Raw genomic sequence first — 16,493 nt, 5'->3', positions numbered from 1 at the left:
ATTAGGATAGAAAATGATATCTTTACCTGGACATTAACCCTATATTTATAGGACTTGTGACAGTCAAGTTCATTGATTAACCATTAGTGCAATATATTTTAGGTAATCAAACTCAATAATTAATTATTAATGTCGTATATTTATAGAACGTAAGACAATCTGACCTATTATTACCTGTTTAATGACAATCAATTTCGATCAATATACTTTATATAGTACATAATTCTGATCGGTATACTTCATATAATACACCTTATAACTAAAATTTATCCACACAACAAACATCAATTATTTTTTATAGACGACTACAATAGTCTATTTAACTCTACTTTAGAAATTCAACTCTCACAAAATGTTTTATCTACATAAAGAAAAACTCATATCAATAATCTAAATATATCCTAATGATCATTAACATGTAAATATTAATCTTAAACTTAAAAGAATCACATGCAAATAATTTTCCACACAAGCATCTCACAAATTGATTTCAAGAAAAATAAAATATGAACTTCCTTTTATTTAGATTTTGATCGGATATGATGATTGTCCTTTTCCACCATAACTTCTATTGTACACTTTGATTTTTAAATAAATGGATAAAAGAAGTCTAGAGTGATAAAAAGAAGAAAAAAAATTACAAAAAAATATTGTTTTTATAAAATAAAATTTGATCAATTAATTTTCTATTTAATATTCAACTTTTTAATAATAAAATAGTTGAATTTTACTTATAATAATATACTTTTAGGCATTTTCCGGTCCTTACAATTAATTATAATATTTTTCTGTAATTATATTACAATTATCTTTTATATGTGGTTGTTAAGATTTGTGTGAATGGTGAGTAATGTGTTCCACAAGTTTTGGTAGATGGTAGGTGATATGATTATGAAATGTGTGATTAATGAATTATTTTATTTGTAGACAAAGAAGCACATCAATTCGTACTAAAGTAAATTGCTATCATTGCTAGAAGTCAAAACACATCAATAATATTTAGTAATTGAAGTAATTAAGCATAAAAAAGTTTTTTTCTTTATATATTTTTGTTGCAACAAGTGTTTCACAAATTTTTAGATCAGCCTAGGTTAAATTCATTTATCAAAATAATTTTTTATCAAGCATAATCTTAGAATGTAATGTGCTCAATTGAATTTTTGAGTATTTTCTAAATTTTTCCCTGCACTAAAAGAAACAATTAAAAAGTTCAATTATCAAATTTTACAATTAAAAACCGATCAAAAAAGAAATTTTTGAAAAAAATCGTTTGTTTTGGATAAGCTTCTGACATTTTCAAAATAATGAAAATGAAAAAAAGTAGTATTTTTATGTCAACTTCTTATGTCAACGTGTAGATTTATTTTTAATCATATAGTTTATACTTGCCTTTTTTATTTTATTTGCTTTAAAATTTATAAAGTATTTTAAAAAAATTAAATTAATTAAACATAACTTTTGGATATATTTAATTAATAGTAACATGTTTTATTATAACATTGTTGAAAGCGAATTATTAAAAATGAAACATCACAGAATGCCACTTAGAAGTAACTTATGTCATAGTTATGACAACCTGATCAGTTTGTCAGTCAGGTCCAAAAAATAAATAAGGGAAAAGTTTGGGGTGTTACCCAGAAATTCAAGAGAATGAAGATGCGCAATACAATTTCATAAAGCAAAGGCCTTTACTTGGAATTTCCTTCCCATGTTGAAAAACCGAGAAACGGCAGGGGCAAAATAGTAAATCTAAAGGCTTGTCGAAATCTTAATTTTAGCTAGCTTTGTTGAGGAGGGAACAAGAACTGAAACATTCAAAAACACGTGTGAACTGTTTCTTTTAACGTGGATTTGTTGTAAGCACTGAAAAACTCACCTTCGTTGTCTCAGGGAAATGGCGTCATTGAAACTGCCAGAGGTTGTTCCTTCTCCTACCCAAGACAGTGAAAGACTCAGAAAGGCTTTCCAAGGTTTCTCTCTACCTTTGTCTCAAAACATTGAAAGAAAAAACAACTGTTAAAGCTGAAGAAATTTGAAAAAACGAATTTTGTCATGATCCAATTGATGCAAGAATTCAGGAAGAAAAATTGTTTAAAAAAATATCAAATTTTTCAGTTTTTAAAGTTTGGGCTGATGGGTTTTCCGCAGACATGATTTTGTCTGCAATTGTGTGAGGTTCTTCGGTTTTCTACCGTCCCAATGGAGTCGAATGTTTGAGTTTATGACAAAGTTTTATACTTTGGGAATCTTTTTCCTGCATCTATAATGTATATATAATGAACCATTATTAACATTTTCTCTTAGCCTTTATCTCTCATTTCTAATACGGTATAACAGCATCAGGCATGAACTTTTTCCAGCACAGTCTGTCACTGGAAATTTGGTGCAGGATTTGATATTAGAAGCTTTATGATGATTGTGGGAAATTTGGTGCAGGATTTGGGACAGATGAGAGAGCACTGATACTGGTATTGGGACACAGGAATGCTCAACAAAGGAAGGAAATTGCAGAAACTTATAAGCAGCTTTACAATGAATCACTGATTGATCGTCTCCATTCAGAATTGTCTGGTGATTTTAGAGTATGTCATGGTTTCTGGCTTTTAAGAAAATAGTTCTTCATCATGATGTTTTACTGGCGTATGTGATAGAATTCAATTGAAAATATTGGATTGCATTTTTTTACTTTGTAGATTCTGGATTACCTGAATGCCTTTTCATTGTTTCAATATTTTCTCTTGAAAACGAGCTTAAAGTCACATAAGCTTTTGTCTGCTGTCATGGATTGATACGTTGTTTTTCAAAAGGAACAGATGTTCTGAAGAGAGAAGATGCAATATATGATTCAATCTTACTATAGTTAGGACATGATATTGATATTTGCAGTAACAATTGTATAGGGCTTTTGTCCATGGATAAAGTTGACTTCATTATTGAACTTCAATCATATTCCAAAATCATACCATTTTCTTTAAGTGATAATGTGATCTATGACTGACACTTGTGATGAGTGACAGAATGCTATAATTCTGTGGACTTACGACCCTCCAGAAAGGCACGCAAGACTAGCAAACAGTGCATTGAAAGCTAAGAAAAAGGGGATTAAACAACTTCAGGTTCTGGTTGAAATAACATGTGCTTCAACTCCTAACCATTTGGTAGCTGTCAGGCAGGCTTATTGCTCTCTCTTTGATTCTTCACTCGAGGAAGACATTATTTCCAATGTTGCTGCACCTCTCAGAAAGGTAAGAACATCGAAGTTTCGTAGACACACAGAACAAAAATATTTACCTGAGTTTGTCTAGTCAGGTTCAAGTGTGCATCTAGTAAGAAGTAGCTGTTTTTTAGGTAAATGTTCATGAAATGTTCCGTAATTCTCAGTTTAAGGCTCAAGTTGTTGGAGATCTCACATCGCCTAAGGATAAATAAATTTATAGTATATAAGTGAATGTAAAGCTTATTTTACAAGTTGATTTTGAGGTTGAATTAGACTTAAAATCCACTTCTTAACATAATAGTATAGAAGCAATTGATTAGTTCATTGTTAAGCTGAGTTTTGTTATATTAAGTTATGATGTGAGGATGAAGATACAAGGAAAAAATAAAATTGATGGTGGAAGTGGGGAAGAACCAAAAATTAAGTTTCAAACTGTTAGCTTTTATACAGTTGATATCATTCATGCAGAAAACTCAAAGACAGTGAACATGGTTCAAAGCTGAAAGCTAAGGTTTGAATTGTCAGTGTAATTAATAATCAGAATTTCAGTTTCTTAAGAATATGAACTCTTTGAATAAGCTACTAGAGTCAGAATGTAATGTTTCATTAATGACTCACTTCACTATCACATTTAGTTTCCAATTTGTTCTATGGTTTGTTTTCTCTGGAAAAGTGATTGCATAATGCTGTTTTACAGCTTTTAGTGAGCCTGGTAAGCTCATACAGATATGATAAAGTTGCTGTAAATTTGGAGGTTGCCAAGTCAGAGGCATCAAAACTGCATGAAGCTATCAGCAACAAAAAATTAGATGATGATCATGTTGTGTGGACACTTAGCACCAGGAATCTTTTCCAGCTTCGGGAAACTTTTACATGCTACAACAACCTCTATGGGAATACATTGGAACAGGTTTTGCTTTCAAATTTTCTGTTCTTGTATAAGATTTTGATTTTTTTTCCGCTAACATTGCAACTGATCTATACCTTGTCACTTGTTCAAACAAGTATACTTTTTCACCTTTAGTGAAAACATTAGTTACTACAATGATGTGACAGTATCTTGGTAATTACCAGTTTAGAAAATAGTGGATTATTTTATGCATCCATAAGAAGTTCGGATTATTTTCTTGACAGGGCATAAAAAGTTGTGGTAGTGGTGATTTGGAAGCTCTCTTACAACTGGTAATATTGTGTATAGATTCCCCTGAGAAACATTTTGCAAAGGTAAACGCTAATTTCTTCTACTGAAGCAGTGTCTTATCAAATTAACAAATCATTATCTAGAAACTTGAAAAGCTAAAGCTTTACCACAAAATCAGAATGATGTCACCTAACAGATGCTACAAATATTTTTCTTCTCAGACCCTTTTCAAACCAAGTTCAAGTTTATCTGCAATCTGAACAATGCTTGCTGCATAGACATTCAGTGACTTGTGAAATTCTTAGACAATTATTTTGCAGCTGCATGATTGTATAACTGTATCATTCATTTTGAGAATACTGAAAAGCAAGAATTGATTCTAATCTCATTGTTTTTGGCTTTTATGCACCTAAAAGGTTATAAGAGATTCAATTGTTGGTCTTGGAACCGATGAAGATTCACTGAGCAGAGCTATCGTAACTCGAGCAGAAGTTGACCTGTTGAAAGTAAGATTTGAATATTATACCATGTTCAAGATCAATCTTGATGATGATGTCTCAGGGGATACCTCAGGGGACTACAAAGATTTTTTGATGACTTTGTTAGGGAGAGGTCCAGAAGGAGAGTGATACTTTATAACTACCAACAAACACTTGTCTTATATAATCGTATTATATGATTGATTGTAGGATGACATATATTTACGTTCATTTGACATATATTATAAGAATAAAACGATTATAATGAAGTAAAATTTTATATTTTTCATAAGAAGAAAAAAGTAAAGAACAATAATATTAAATGAATGTAAAAAAATTGTGTTAAATTGTGATTGTTTTTATAAAATGTGGTTCAAAGTATAACCATTTCGTCAAGTTTAGGTAGTGATAGTGTTTGTTTGATATGGAAGTTGTTATATTGGGAGAAAAGATTTTGCATTACTTTTATAAAATGAAATAACAAAATATTTTAGAAACAAAACACAATTTCTATATTAATTTTAAAATAAATAAAAACATATTTAACTTGTGTTTCTTTTAATGATTCTCAATCATTAATTCCAAAATATACATATTTATTGAAAAAAAATTCTTCTGAATTGGAGTTTCAGGAATGTTAGTTTTGACTCTAGAAAGCACGTTCCAAAATAATGATATTAGTATTTTAGATTGAATATTCCAAAACACTTTTGGAACAACCTGAAGGAAGGGACAAGAATGTATTGTGCACAAGAAATCCAAAGAAATCGCAGCGAAAAACAATTAAGTTTGAAGTTAAATTATAAGGTTATTTTGGTCTCTTTGCTTTTACTATTGGGTGCTTATAGCAATTATGGGATTGTAGGAAGAAAAACCCATATCTACGTTTGTGAAGATCCAAAACTCTAAGATCCAAAGGGTAAAGCAAGCTAACAAGCAATATTATTTCATGATGTTTTCCAAAACTTATGGGTTATGAAAAAAAAACATCAAAAATATCTCTAAAGATTGGTTGATAAAAAATGTTTAGGATAACACTAGGAACAATAAAAAAAAAGATTTTTGAGTTGTACAATTTAGATGTATTTATAACAATTTTTTTTATTAATCTTAATTAAACAATTTAAAATGTATTTTTAAATTGAGTGTTAAAAAATGTTTCAAAGATGAAATGTTCAAGAAATTATTTTAATTTTTTAATTTTAATTATTTCCACTAATGATTGACTCATTTAACTCTTATTTATATATTTTGTCTATATCTTTATTTTTATTTGGGAAGATTAATATTATTTTTATTATTAGATATATTAAATTATTAAATATTTTAGATAGATATATTATTTTTATTTTAGCTATTTGTTATTATTTTTTATTTATATTTTGAATTTAGTTTATATTTATTCTATTATAAATATAATATTATATGGGTATAAAAAAAATTAATCCTATACATAGTTTTTATTATATTATACATAATTTTTACTATGAATATTTATGCATCATCATTTCATCCAATTATTATTTTTTAAATCTACCACATTCTTAAATTTAACAAATCTCTAGAGTTCATATCATTGTACCTTTCTTTCTGTTAGGTTTGTAGATATGAATGCTTCATAAACTCTGTCCCATCTTTGAAGTTTCTTTCACATATCCTTTTCTCCAAATTTTTCTAAGAAAGGAGGAAAAAAAAATAATTAGAGATGCATTTTGTTATTTAATTACAAGTAATATTTCAGGTACAGCCACCTGGATCAAGTCTGATAAAATATGTGCTTTATTAAAAATGACAAAAATGAAAAAAAAAATTAAAGTATTTTTTACGAAAATGAAAAAAAAAAACTTTTAATTTTAAAAAATTAAATATTTTTCAAATAACATTATATAAATATTTGATAAAGAAAACATTTTATACGTAATAAAATGTATAATAATAAAATTACATGTCTACTTTTTTTTTATGAAATATTATATGTCTACCTTTGTTTTTTTGCCAAATATATCTTTTGTATGTAAAAATGTCTAACATTGATCAAGACAAGAGGTTTTCAAGCAGAATACATGATATTATGAATTTTAACTTATAATTGTAGATACAAAAAGTAGTTTGAATAAGTTTTAGTGTCTCAAAAAGTGAACTGTGTTAAATAAAATTAGTATCTTCAAATTATTTTTAGTGTTTTCATATCCAAATTTAATAAAAATATATAAATTTAGTTTTGACTTCTTAATATATTGATTATGTTGACATGTTAATTTTCAGTGTTAATTTAATATATATATATATATATATATATATATATATATATTAACAGAGTTAATTTAAAAATGATAAAATTAAGTTAATATATTAATTAAATATTAAAAAATAAAAGAGTTAAAATACTGATTTTAACATAAAGGATTTTGGATGTGAAAAAACCTATTCAATCCTTAGAAAAATACACATAAAATGTCTTGTCTATTGTTTTATGTGGTTAATGGATCATAAATTAAGAATGTTATTTTTGAGAAATAAATTTTAAGTGTTACTCAATTGTATAAAACTAATAGATAAAATAAATTTTACACTTACTGTATATTTATTTTATATCTAATTAATAGAATGTAATTTATTGTTAGAAGTGTTGATGAAAAAGCGAGATGTTATTAATATCGGATGAGAAATGCACCTCCCATACAGTTTTGTCTTTTGAATGAGAAGTGATTGAAAGTGAGAGAGATGGTACATCACTTTCTTTCCAACCTGGAATTCTCAGAATGCCACATGCTTCATCTTTCTCCTTATTTCTCATCTTATACTTTTTAGCTACTCGCTTTTAATGTATACCACAATCTCAAATTCATCTGCTTTTTCACTTCATTCATCTTCTTACAACTTTTCTTCTTGTCTTTCTCAGATCAACCATGTTACATTTATAGGTCAATTTATCATCTGACAGTCACAAGTGTTCAATGAAACAAGTAAACTTTTTTTATGATTTATATATATTATATAAAAAAAATCTAAATAAATATGAGATAAAACATTAAATCATTAATATGCTGTTTATAAATTAAAGTTAAATTAACTAACTTATATATTTTATGATTTATTTCATAAAAAAACAAGAGAAACTCTACAACTTATAACAATGTAAACATCATCACATTCATAGCGACACACTCATTCATAGTTAGAAATATAATATTGAAATCTACATCTTTGTTTTAAATACGAAAGTTTAGGACCACAATTTAAAACCATGCACAAAGGTTTTATTAAATATTTAAAGGCATTAATCACTTTGATATCTAATGATATATTTTTAAAAGTAAATTAAGTGAGTTATTAAGAGAAAAATATATACATAAATTAATCTTGATTTCGAGTGATTTTAAGAGATTTGTAGATGTATTGAGACAAATATTCGGATAAAAAAATTAAGGGATAGAAGGATTACTTTTGAAATCTTTTTGGTGTTTCATTTTATTTTTTTAACAAGTATTCGGATTAAAAAAAGTGAGGGATAGAAGGATTCCTTTTGAACCTCTCGTTTAGTGTTTCACTTTTTTTTTAAAAAAAAAATTTCAACAAATAAGTGGTAGCTCAACTTCAAAGAATCCAAAACTTGGAAAATATTAAAAAGTACACTTCTTCATATCTTAGATGAACAAAACTCTTTTTTTCTGTTAAGAAAGAAAAAAAAAGTAGATATTCTTATATAAAAAGAAGCATATCCATTGTTTGAATATGATTTAAACAATAATTTCGTCCCACTATTAAAGTGAATGACCAAACTTACAATTAAGTGGAATATGGATCTTAATTACTGTTAAAGTATTTCAATCTTTAATTCGATGTACATATCATAATGATAATATCACCTAATTCAATGGTTAATTTTTTAGTTGTTATCCTACATTAATAATCTAAACATGAAAATAAAAAAATAAACAAATTTAACGTATAAAAGGATATATGATATTCAGGAGGTGGGAGAAAGAAGAAAAAAAAAATTTCTAATAAAATTGCAATGTTTTTGTTAATTTGTACAATTTTTTTTCCGATACTCTCTCTATCAATTAATCCAAGTTCACTGAACAGGTATTAATTTAATGTTGAAATTAAATCTATAAATAATTTGTACTATTTTTTTTTATAATTAACCATCTATCTTTCATTTAGCATCTAATTAATTAATCAATTCATAAGTTATGTAATATTTTATTACCCATCCCATACTCCTCAATCCTAACAAGAATGAAAAACATCTAATTTTTAGTAGTGTTTATTATAATTTATTAAAAATGATTAACACAAAGAATAGTTAAAAAACTTATAAAAAGAACAAATATTTTTTTAATTTAAGGGTCTTATATTCTTACATATATATACATAAGAGACAGTATTTTGTACCCTTTTGTCATGTTCTTTCATTAAATTTACTATATGTTAAGAAATAAATGACTAAGTTAAATGATTTTTCAACTTCTAGTAATATTACCAATCGAGGAACATTAATTGATGACAAAGAATTGTCCTCCCTTTTTCATTACCAAGAAAAGACGTATATCAATGTTGTTCTCTTTTCTTTTCATATGCTAATAAATTCTAAAGCATCCCTAGCTGGATGCAAAAATATTCTTCTAAAACCCCAATATGAAAAAACCAACCTAATTTATGAGGCTCATTTATTAGAGCGAACACCGATCATACATTCTCAGCTACAAAAACGGTGTTAAACTCTAAAATCTTGAACACACTCCCAACTACCAATAATGTTCACTAACTAAATCTAAACTCTTACATTCACACACAAAAATGCAGTTCAACACTTAATGCACAATGTCAATTCCTTTATACAATGTAATTACTTGCTACATGGTTGATGATTAGTCTTGTTGAAAACCTAATCAGTCACTTTATTAGGGTTTCTTTCTCAACCACATTTTCTCATGATCTTGTCTGAAGAGATAAAAGTCAAATCAACAACATTGTTGGATTGTTATTGCAGCATGATAATCACAGATGTGAAAATGTAGTAAATAATAATCATTTAATGCAGAGTGAAAACAAACCATATAAATAATGAAGGTATGGGGCAAGTGTAACTCAAGCCTTCACACCATTTTCCATTTTCAGCATTCATTGGCACAACGTGGTGTGCCTCAATGGGAAAACATTCTCTGCTAAACGCGATTTTGCGTTTTGGGCTTGTCATCACCTTCTGTTATGCTGTTGCTGCTGCAGCAACAACTGAAGTTTCAGGTTTCTGGTTTTTCCTTTTCAGTAATAATATTCATAACAATCATAAGAACACTGGCTTTTATTAAGTTTGGTTGAATAATTTCTGAAATAGAGTGACTTGATTGTTGCTATGTAATCGAGTTTCAAATCACCACGAAAGAAAGTTCATCATGAAAGAATTTTTGTAAGATAAACTTTCCTATTCGAAACTCGATCATATGTCAACAATCAGGTTAATCTATTTCAAACATTGTCCAAATTCGGTAAAAAAAAACAGTAATAATTGTTATTGTAATAAATAGTTATTCATTTTTATGTAAGTAATATGCATTCTTAATTTTCTCATGAATAATTTTAAAATTTTGCTGATAATCCTTCTACTTTCTTTTGTATGACAAATGTTAATCAGTACTTAATGGTTAAAAGATCAAACTAGAAAGTCTTTTTATTAAAAAAAGTGTTATAGTATTAGATAATTATGTTAATCTTAATGCAATTAAACCTATATGGTTGAATAAATACATTTTATATTCTAGACATCAGATATATTACTATTTTTTTTACAAAGTAATTGTTTTTTTTTAAATCTACATTGAGCAAATGAAAATTAAAACTACTGATCAATACATTGTCTTTGACTGATATTATATTAATTATTGTCACCATTCAATTTAATTTTGCACCCGAATGCATGTGATCATAGAGAAAAACTGGTCCTACGTACACTTTTTTTTTCATAACATTTTGCAGATTCATTTTTTGTTTCTTTCTTCTATCTCTCTTTATCATACTTAATTTATACCTGGACTAATCTTGTTTACTTTGTGTTATAAATTTAATCATATAATGATTTTTTTAATCTATTATTTTATCACTAATTATATCACGAGACTTCATTGAATATTTAACTTATTTTATTCATCCACCTATATGAAATTTAAATTGATTATTTCATAAATATTATCCCTGTTAATTATCTCATGTTCTTCTGCATTTTTCTTATATATCAGGGACTGAAGTTAACACAAATGGGAAGCTTGAAAGTGAAGAGCTGACAAAAACAACCCTAAATGAAAACTATGAAGAGGAAAAGTTCTTTTTTCACCATCACAAACCATTATTCAAGAAACCTTTCTTTAAACCTGTTCCAAAACCAATTCCATTTGTAAAACCCATTCCGGTTTACAAGCCTTACCCTAAACCAGTTCCAGTTCCGGTTTACAAGCCTAAACCAGTTCCGGTTCCTGTTTTCAAGCCTCATCCTAAACCAGTTCCTGTTTACAAGCCTAAACCAGTTCCAGTTCCGGTTTACAAGCCTAAACCTGTTCCAGTTCCGGTTTACAAGCCTAAACCTGTTCCAGTTCCGGTTTACAAGCCTAAACCTGTTCCAGTTTACAAGCCTAAACCAGTTCCGGTTCCTGTTTTCAAACCTCATCCTAAACCAGTTCCAGTTTACAAGCCTAAACCAGTTCCGGTTCCGGTTTACAAGCCTCATCCTAAACCAGTTCCGGTTTACAAGCCTAAACCAGTCCCAGTTCCGGTTTACAAGCCTATTCCAAAGCCGGTTTATAAGCCAATTCCAAAACCTTTTGTTAAGCCAATTCCAGTTTTCAAACCAGTTCCAGTTCCAACACCATTTCCAGTGATTAAGCCAATTCCAAAACCTGTACCTTTTTATAAGCCAATTCCTGTTTTCAAGCCAGTTCCAACACCATTTCCTATCATCAAGCCTGTGCCAAAACCAGTTCCTTTTGTTAAACCTATTCCTATTTTTAAACCCATACCTAAACCAATTCCGTTTTTCAAACCTATTCCGATACACTTCCCTTGAAAACCATAGTCACGATTCTTTATGCCTTCAAAAGCCCTAGTTTATAAGTTTCCACTTCACCCCAAAATTGAGAAACCACACCACATAAGATTATAGAATCTTAATTCTATGAAACAATGTCATGGTTAGAAAATGTTATCCATTCTATTATTTGCATTATGGTCACGCCTGTTCTAAGAAATCAATGGCGTTTCTGTATAAACCCTATCCCACCCATGTTGTGCAGTGTGCTATGCAGTAAATGCATTTGTTTCAATAATGTTGTATATCAGTTATGTGTATTATTCCAAGAATAGAAATAACATGTTTCTCTATTTTTGGCTTAAATGGTGTTTGTATTTCCTTTTGACATTTTTTGTGATTCCCCTTTCAGCTTAGCTTGATCACATGCCATTAAAAAATTGCAGCAATCCATAATTTTAACACTTTAAAATTAAACTAAATTTTTATTTTTCGACAAAAAGGAATAAATAATAAAGAAAGCATGATACTTGTAAAATTAAACTAACTTAATAATTTGTTATTTTAAAATTAAATTATATTAACTTTAAGGGTTGGATATCAGTTTATAACTTCACTCTCTGAATCGTTTTGAAAATGTAGAGTAATCAAATGCTTTCTTTGTGATATGTGTTGAAGGTGGAAAAGAAAAGTTATATCTAGGTTAGATAATGCATAATGAAATATGCTCGCATGCATATAGAGTATGTAAATCGAAAACAATCGTATAATTCATAATATCTTTGAATGCACAATATTTTTTTGCTTTTGTTTTTAAATATATAATGGCATCAATGATGAAGAAATTCGTGGTCAATTATGCAGAAAATTTTCTACTATCATCTATATATCTAAATAGTTTTTTTAAGAAGCACATGAAATATATTTCATATGGGAATTAGTTGCACGTATTCAGCAAACAAAAGTACTCATACACTCATGCTTGATTTCAATGAATTAAATTTGTTTATCTTTTACAATTTCTATTCGTCCAATAAAATTATACAAATGGCTTTCTGATATTCTGACTGGTTTTTGAGTATAATTGTTTATCAGAAAAATGAAATATTGATGTAAAATGATCAGAAAAATGAAATATTGATGTAATTTTTTACTGATATATTGATATAGAAATATTTGGGATCGTCTAATTCATAAACATTGAGAAATAGCAGTTTTGAGTTATTAAATCTGACGGGTGTAATATTATAGTACAACCTGACAAACGAATTCCTCAAATGGAACGACACTATGCATACATAGATATATTTAGAACTTCTCTGTAATTTATGTATTTACTTTCTAATGTACAGGATTGAAACACCTCAAATGTTTATATTCGATAAATCTTTTAAAGATTAAAAAAAGATTTATTAATGTATGTTCTTTCTTTTTCTATAAATGAGTGATTGAACTCAGTTTGATTACAACCACTCCAATTTTTATGTATATGTCTGTAAAAGCATAGGTTACACAATCACAAGAATGAAATCAATAGCACAAAAATATTCCAAGAGAAGCTATGTTGGGGTCTTATAATAAATGCTAGATATGTCAGACGAACATTCTCTTTTTATCTTTTTCTTTTTATAAGAATTGAGATAATATTATTCCTTTTTCGATTTATATTTATTATTGTTGGTAAAAAAAGTTAATATATTTTTCGATTTGTATTTATTATTGTTAGTAAGAAAAAAAGTTAAAGATGATTTTAATTTTTAAATTTTAACACTAAATTAAAATTTTTTTTTTCAAACTTTAATATAATTTATTTTTTAAATTTTAAAAATAAATAAATATAATATTTTTAATCAAAATGTTTCATATGAAAATTTGAACGATTTACACATACATTCCGGACTTAACAGTAACTTGAAACATTATTTAACATGAAAAAAAATAAATAATATCGATGAATTAAGAAAATTATTCATCCATTTTAAAAGTTTAAAAGTTAAAATATATCAGAATTTAAATATAAATAAATTTTATTTTATGTCTAAATTTATCAACTACAAACATATTTAAAAAAAAATAGTAAAAAAGTCACTTTAAAAATAAGAGTTATATATAAGAGAGAAGTGGGGTAGAGATTAATTATAATTATGAAAATGTCTACCAATTGCTTCTCTTCACATTCGCAATAACTTAAATATGTGATTCGAGATATTCTAATTAGGTAAGGGAGAAATCCATTTTTTTTAAATAAATAAAAAGTTTATATTCTAAGTATTATGCTTGCCTCACATTGAATAATATCACTGTTACAAATGTTTTTCCTATGTTGATTATTTTCAATAATATCATGTAGACAATGATTTGTCTATTACTGCACTTTGACAACTTCAAGTAATTTGATAAAGTATATATTTGACAACATTTCAAAAGTTAAGATAGTAAATTTCTATACTTGTCGTTGTTAATTAAATGAGCTTTATTATTCTTTGCTTTTAACTTTATTTGCATAAATAAATCTGTAGAATTTTAATATTGATATTTTTTTATAATTATAAATACATTAGAAACATAATGGATCTTGACATTTTTTTATTAGACTTACACCTTAAAAGTTTAACAATCACACCACTTAATGTCATTGTACTTTTTAAAAATTAAAAATTAAAATAAAAAATAGTTAAAAATATTAATTCTTGATATTATATTATTTGAAAAGTGTACATATAAAATATTATTTTAATTTCAATTGTTAATATTTACTAATTAAATTTTATTTATTAGTTATAGTAAAATAATTTAATGTGTGAAAATAATAATTCTTTTGATTAGAGATATAAATTAATTAAAAATTAAAAAAACATTTATATAATTAAAAGTATATATATTAAAATAAAAAATAACATTTAAAGAAAAAAGTCAATTAAATTTGTTAACTCATCTAACTATATGGTAGTGAAGTCCCTCCTACTTCATTACTCACGATGCAACAACAAACGGACCGATCCTTTCTTTGCTAAACCAATTGATTAAAAGAAAATTATAAACACATAAGCATCTTCCATATTTTTACACTTTTATAAGATCTAGTAATAAACTAATAATTTTACTTTCCTATTTTATTTTATATTTTAAAATAAACATATCCTTTTTATTATTGTTGAATAGGTATCGTGTCACCGAAACTATTTAAGAGTCGAAAGCATGACGTCATATATATAAATTTATCACTTATTTTACTATTGAATATATCAAATTTCTTTTTACCAATAATACAATGAATATTATACTAATATAATTTATTGAATCTAATTTATTGAATTTATTTATTGAATATATCAAATTTCTTTTTATCAATAATACAAATTACAAATTATCGATGAAAATATTTATCAACATACAAATTATAATTTATTAACAAATTTTATCAATAAATTTATTATTGATAAAAAATATCCATTAATAATTTAAATTCTAAAACCTATAAGTAAATTTGTGTTCACCATAAATTTATTTTTATCAGTAGAAAGTAAAAATTAATAATTACAATTTTTTTATAATGAAACTATATAATAGAAAATTAAAACATATTTATCTCATTGTATGATATTCACAACATTAATAATCCTAAATCCTTGTCTTCCATTTTGTAAACACATTGGAAAACTTGTTTTTATCTCAACAACATCGTAACATCCCAAAAGTTCCATTCTATTAAAAAAAAAGCCATGTTCTTCATATACTTTTGATGTATTTTTGCACTCCTATTATTTTGCGACATATTTATAAAGTATCAACCTCACCTAATGTGAGACTTCGTAATTATGCATCAAAAACTCCACCTGTCTAATATCATTAAAACACATTCAAATTCTGATGCGCTAACGCCAAGCGTTAAGAATGGAAGTTTCAAAAATCAGTTAGTGGATGACAGGTGTCAACAGGAGAGTGTACGACCGTTTGGATGTGGGGTAAACAAAAATGATTTTTCCTGGAAACCCTGCTCACTCTCCTCTGCATGTACTCTCTTTCCAAAATCTGATCTTTCATTTTCCTCCTTCTTCTCTCTAGAAAACCCTCCCTTCTCTCTATTGTAACTTACTCTTCTCTACTCCGATCACCGTTCAGGCACCTTGGAAGCATTCCCGGCGTCCCAAGCTTCATCTTGAACCGATTGAGTTTCCAGTTTGAGCTGGTAAGTCTTCTCCCCTTAGTCGTTCCTTCTTTTGTTACATGCAAACCACGTTTTGGTTTCATGCGAGGGTGTAGTCTAAGTTATCTTGGTTTCTTACTGTTTGGTTTAGTTTGGAAGAGTTTGGTTGAGCGTAGAAAGTAGAAGAAATCTTAATTCCGTCAAGTGAGATTTATTCTGAAGGACGTACGTTCACACTAGAGGTAAGGGAAGCTTATCTAATTTAATTGTATGTTGTTGTACGCTTGTTGAAAATGAATGCATGTTGCTGAATGAGTGAATGTATGTATCAAGTATGAATACTGACATGATGGTTGAGTTATGTATGATGTATGAGTTATATGAGATTTATGTGATATGAATTGTATGAAGTATGAAAGTTGAATCTGATAGGAATGTATAAAGTTATGAAAGTATATATATTAAGAAATGATTGTTGGAAAGAA

The 16,493-nt window shown here is 27.3% G+C and overlaps 2 protein-coding genes across 2 annotated transcripts; both read left to right on the top strand.

The window, feature by feature from the left end:
• The first annotated feature begins 1,797 nt into the window (after positions 1-1,797).
• On the top strand, positions 1,798-5,103 carry LOC108339908 (annexin D3). Its single transcript, XM_017577135.2, has 6 exons — positions 1,798-1,970; positions 2,437-2,582; positions 3,018-3,245; positions 3,915-4,127; positions 4,352-4,441; positions 4,775-5,103. The coding sequence occupies exons 1-6, from the start codon at positions 1,895-1,897 to the stop codon at positions 4,985-4,987; spliced, it is 966 nt and encodes a 321-aa protein (XP_017432624.1). The 5' UTR covers positions 1,798-1,894; the 3' UTR covers positions 4,988-5,103.
• A 4,823-nt stretch (positions 5,104-9,926) lies between these two features.
• LOC108339743 (proline-rich protein 4) lies at positions 9,927-12,227 on the top strand. Its single transcript, XM_017576943.2, has 2 exons — positions 9,927-10,090; positions 11,080-12,227. Exons 1-2 carry the CDS (start codon positions 9,994-9,996, stop codon positions 11,898-11,900), a joined length of 918 nt encoding a protein of 305 aa, XP_017432432.1. The 5' UTR covers positions 9,927-9,993; the 3' UTR covers positions 11,901-12,227.
• The last annotated feature ends 4,266 nt before the right edge of the window (positions 12,228-16,493 follow it).

The sequence above is a fragment of the Vigna angularis genome, chromosome 5 (genome assembly GCF_016808095.1).
Source record: "Vigna angularis cultivar LongXiaoDou No.4 chromosome 5, ASM1680809v1, whole genome shotgun sequence".
NCBI lineage: Eukaryota > Viridiplantae > Streptophyta > Magnoliopsida > Fabales > Fabaceae > Vigna > Vigna angularis.
This window is presented reverse-complemented; position numbering and strand designations above follow the sequence as displayed.

Bases quoted from the DNA above. Each gene is read 5' to 3' on its own strand.
- LOC108339908 (XM_017577135.2), top strand. From the start codon at position 1,895: ATGGCGTCATTGAAACTGCCAGAGGTTGTTCCTTCTCCTACCCAAGAC. The intron at 3,246-3,914 runs GTAAGAACATCG...GCTGTTTTACAG, and splicing joins TTGCTGCACCTCTCAGAAAG to CTTTTAGTGAGCCTGGTAAG. The intron at 4,128-4,351 runs GTTTTGCTTTCA...TTTTCTTGACAG, and splicing joins ATGGGAATACATTGGAACAG to GGCATAAAAAGTTGTGGTAG.
- LOC108339743 (XM_017576943.2), top strand. From the start codon at position 9,994: ATGGGAAAACATTCTCTGCTAAACGCGATTTTGCGTTTTGGGCTTGTC. The intron at 10,091-11,079 runs GTTTCTGGTTTT...CTTATATATCAG, and splicing joins AGCAACAACTGAAGTTTCAG to GGACTGAAGTTAACACAAAT.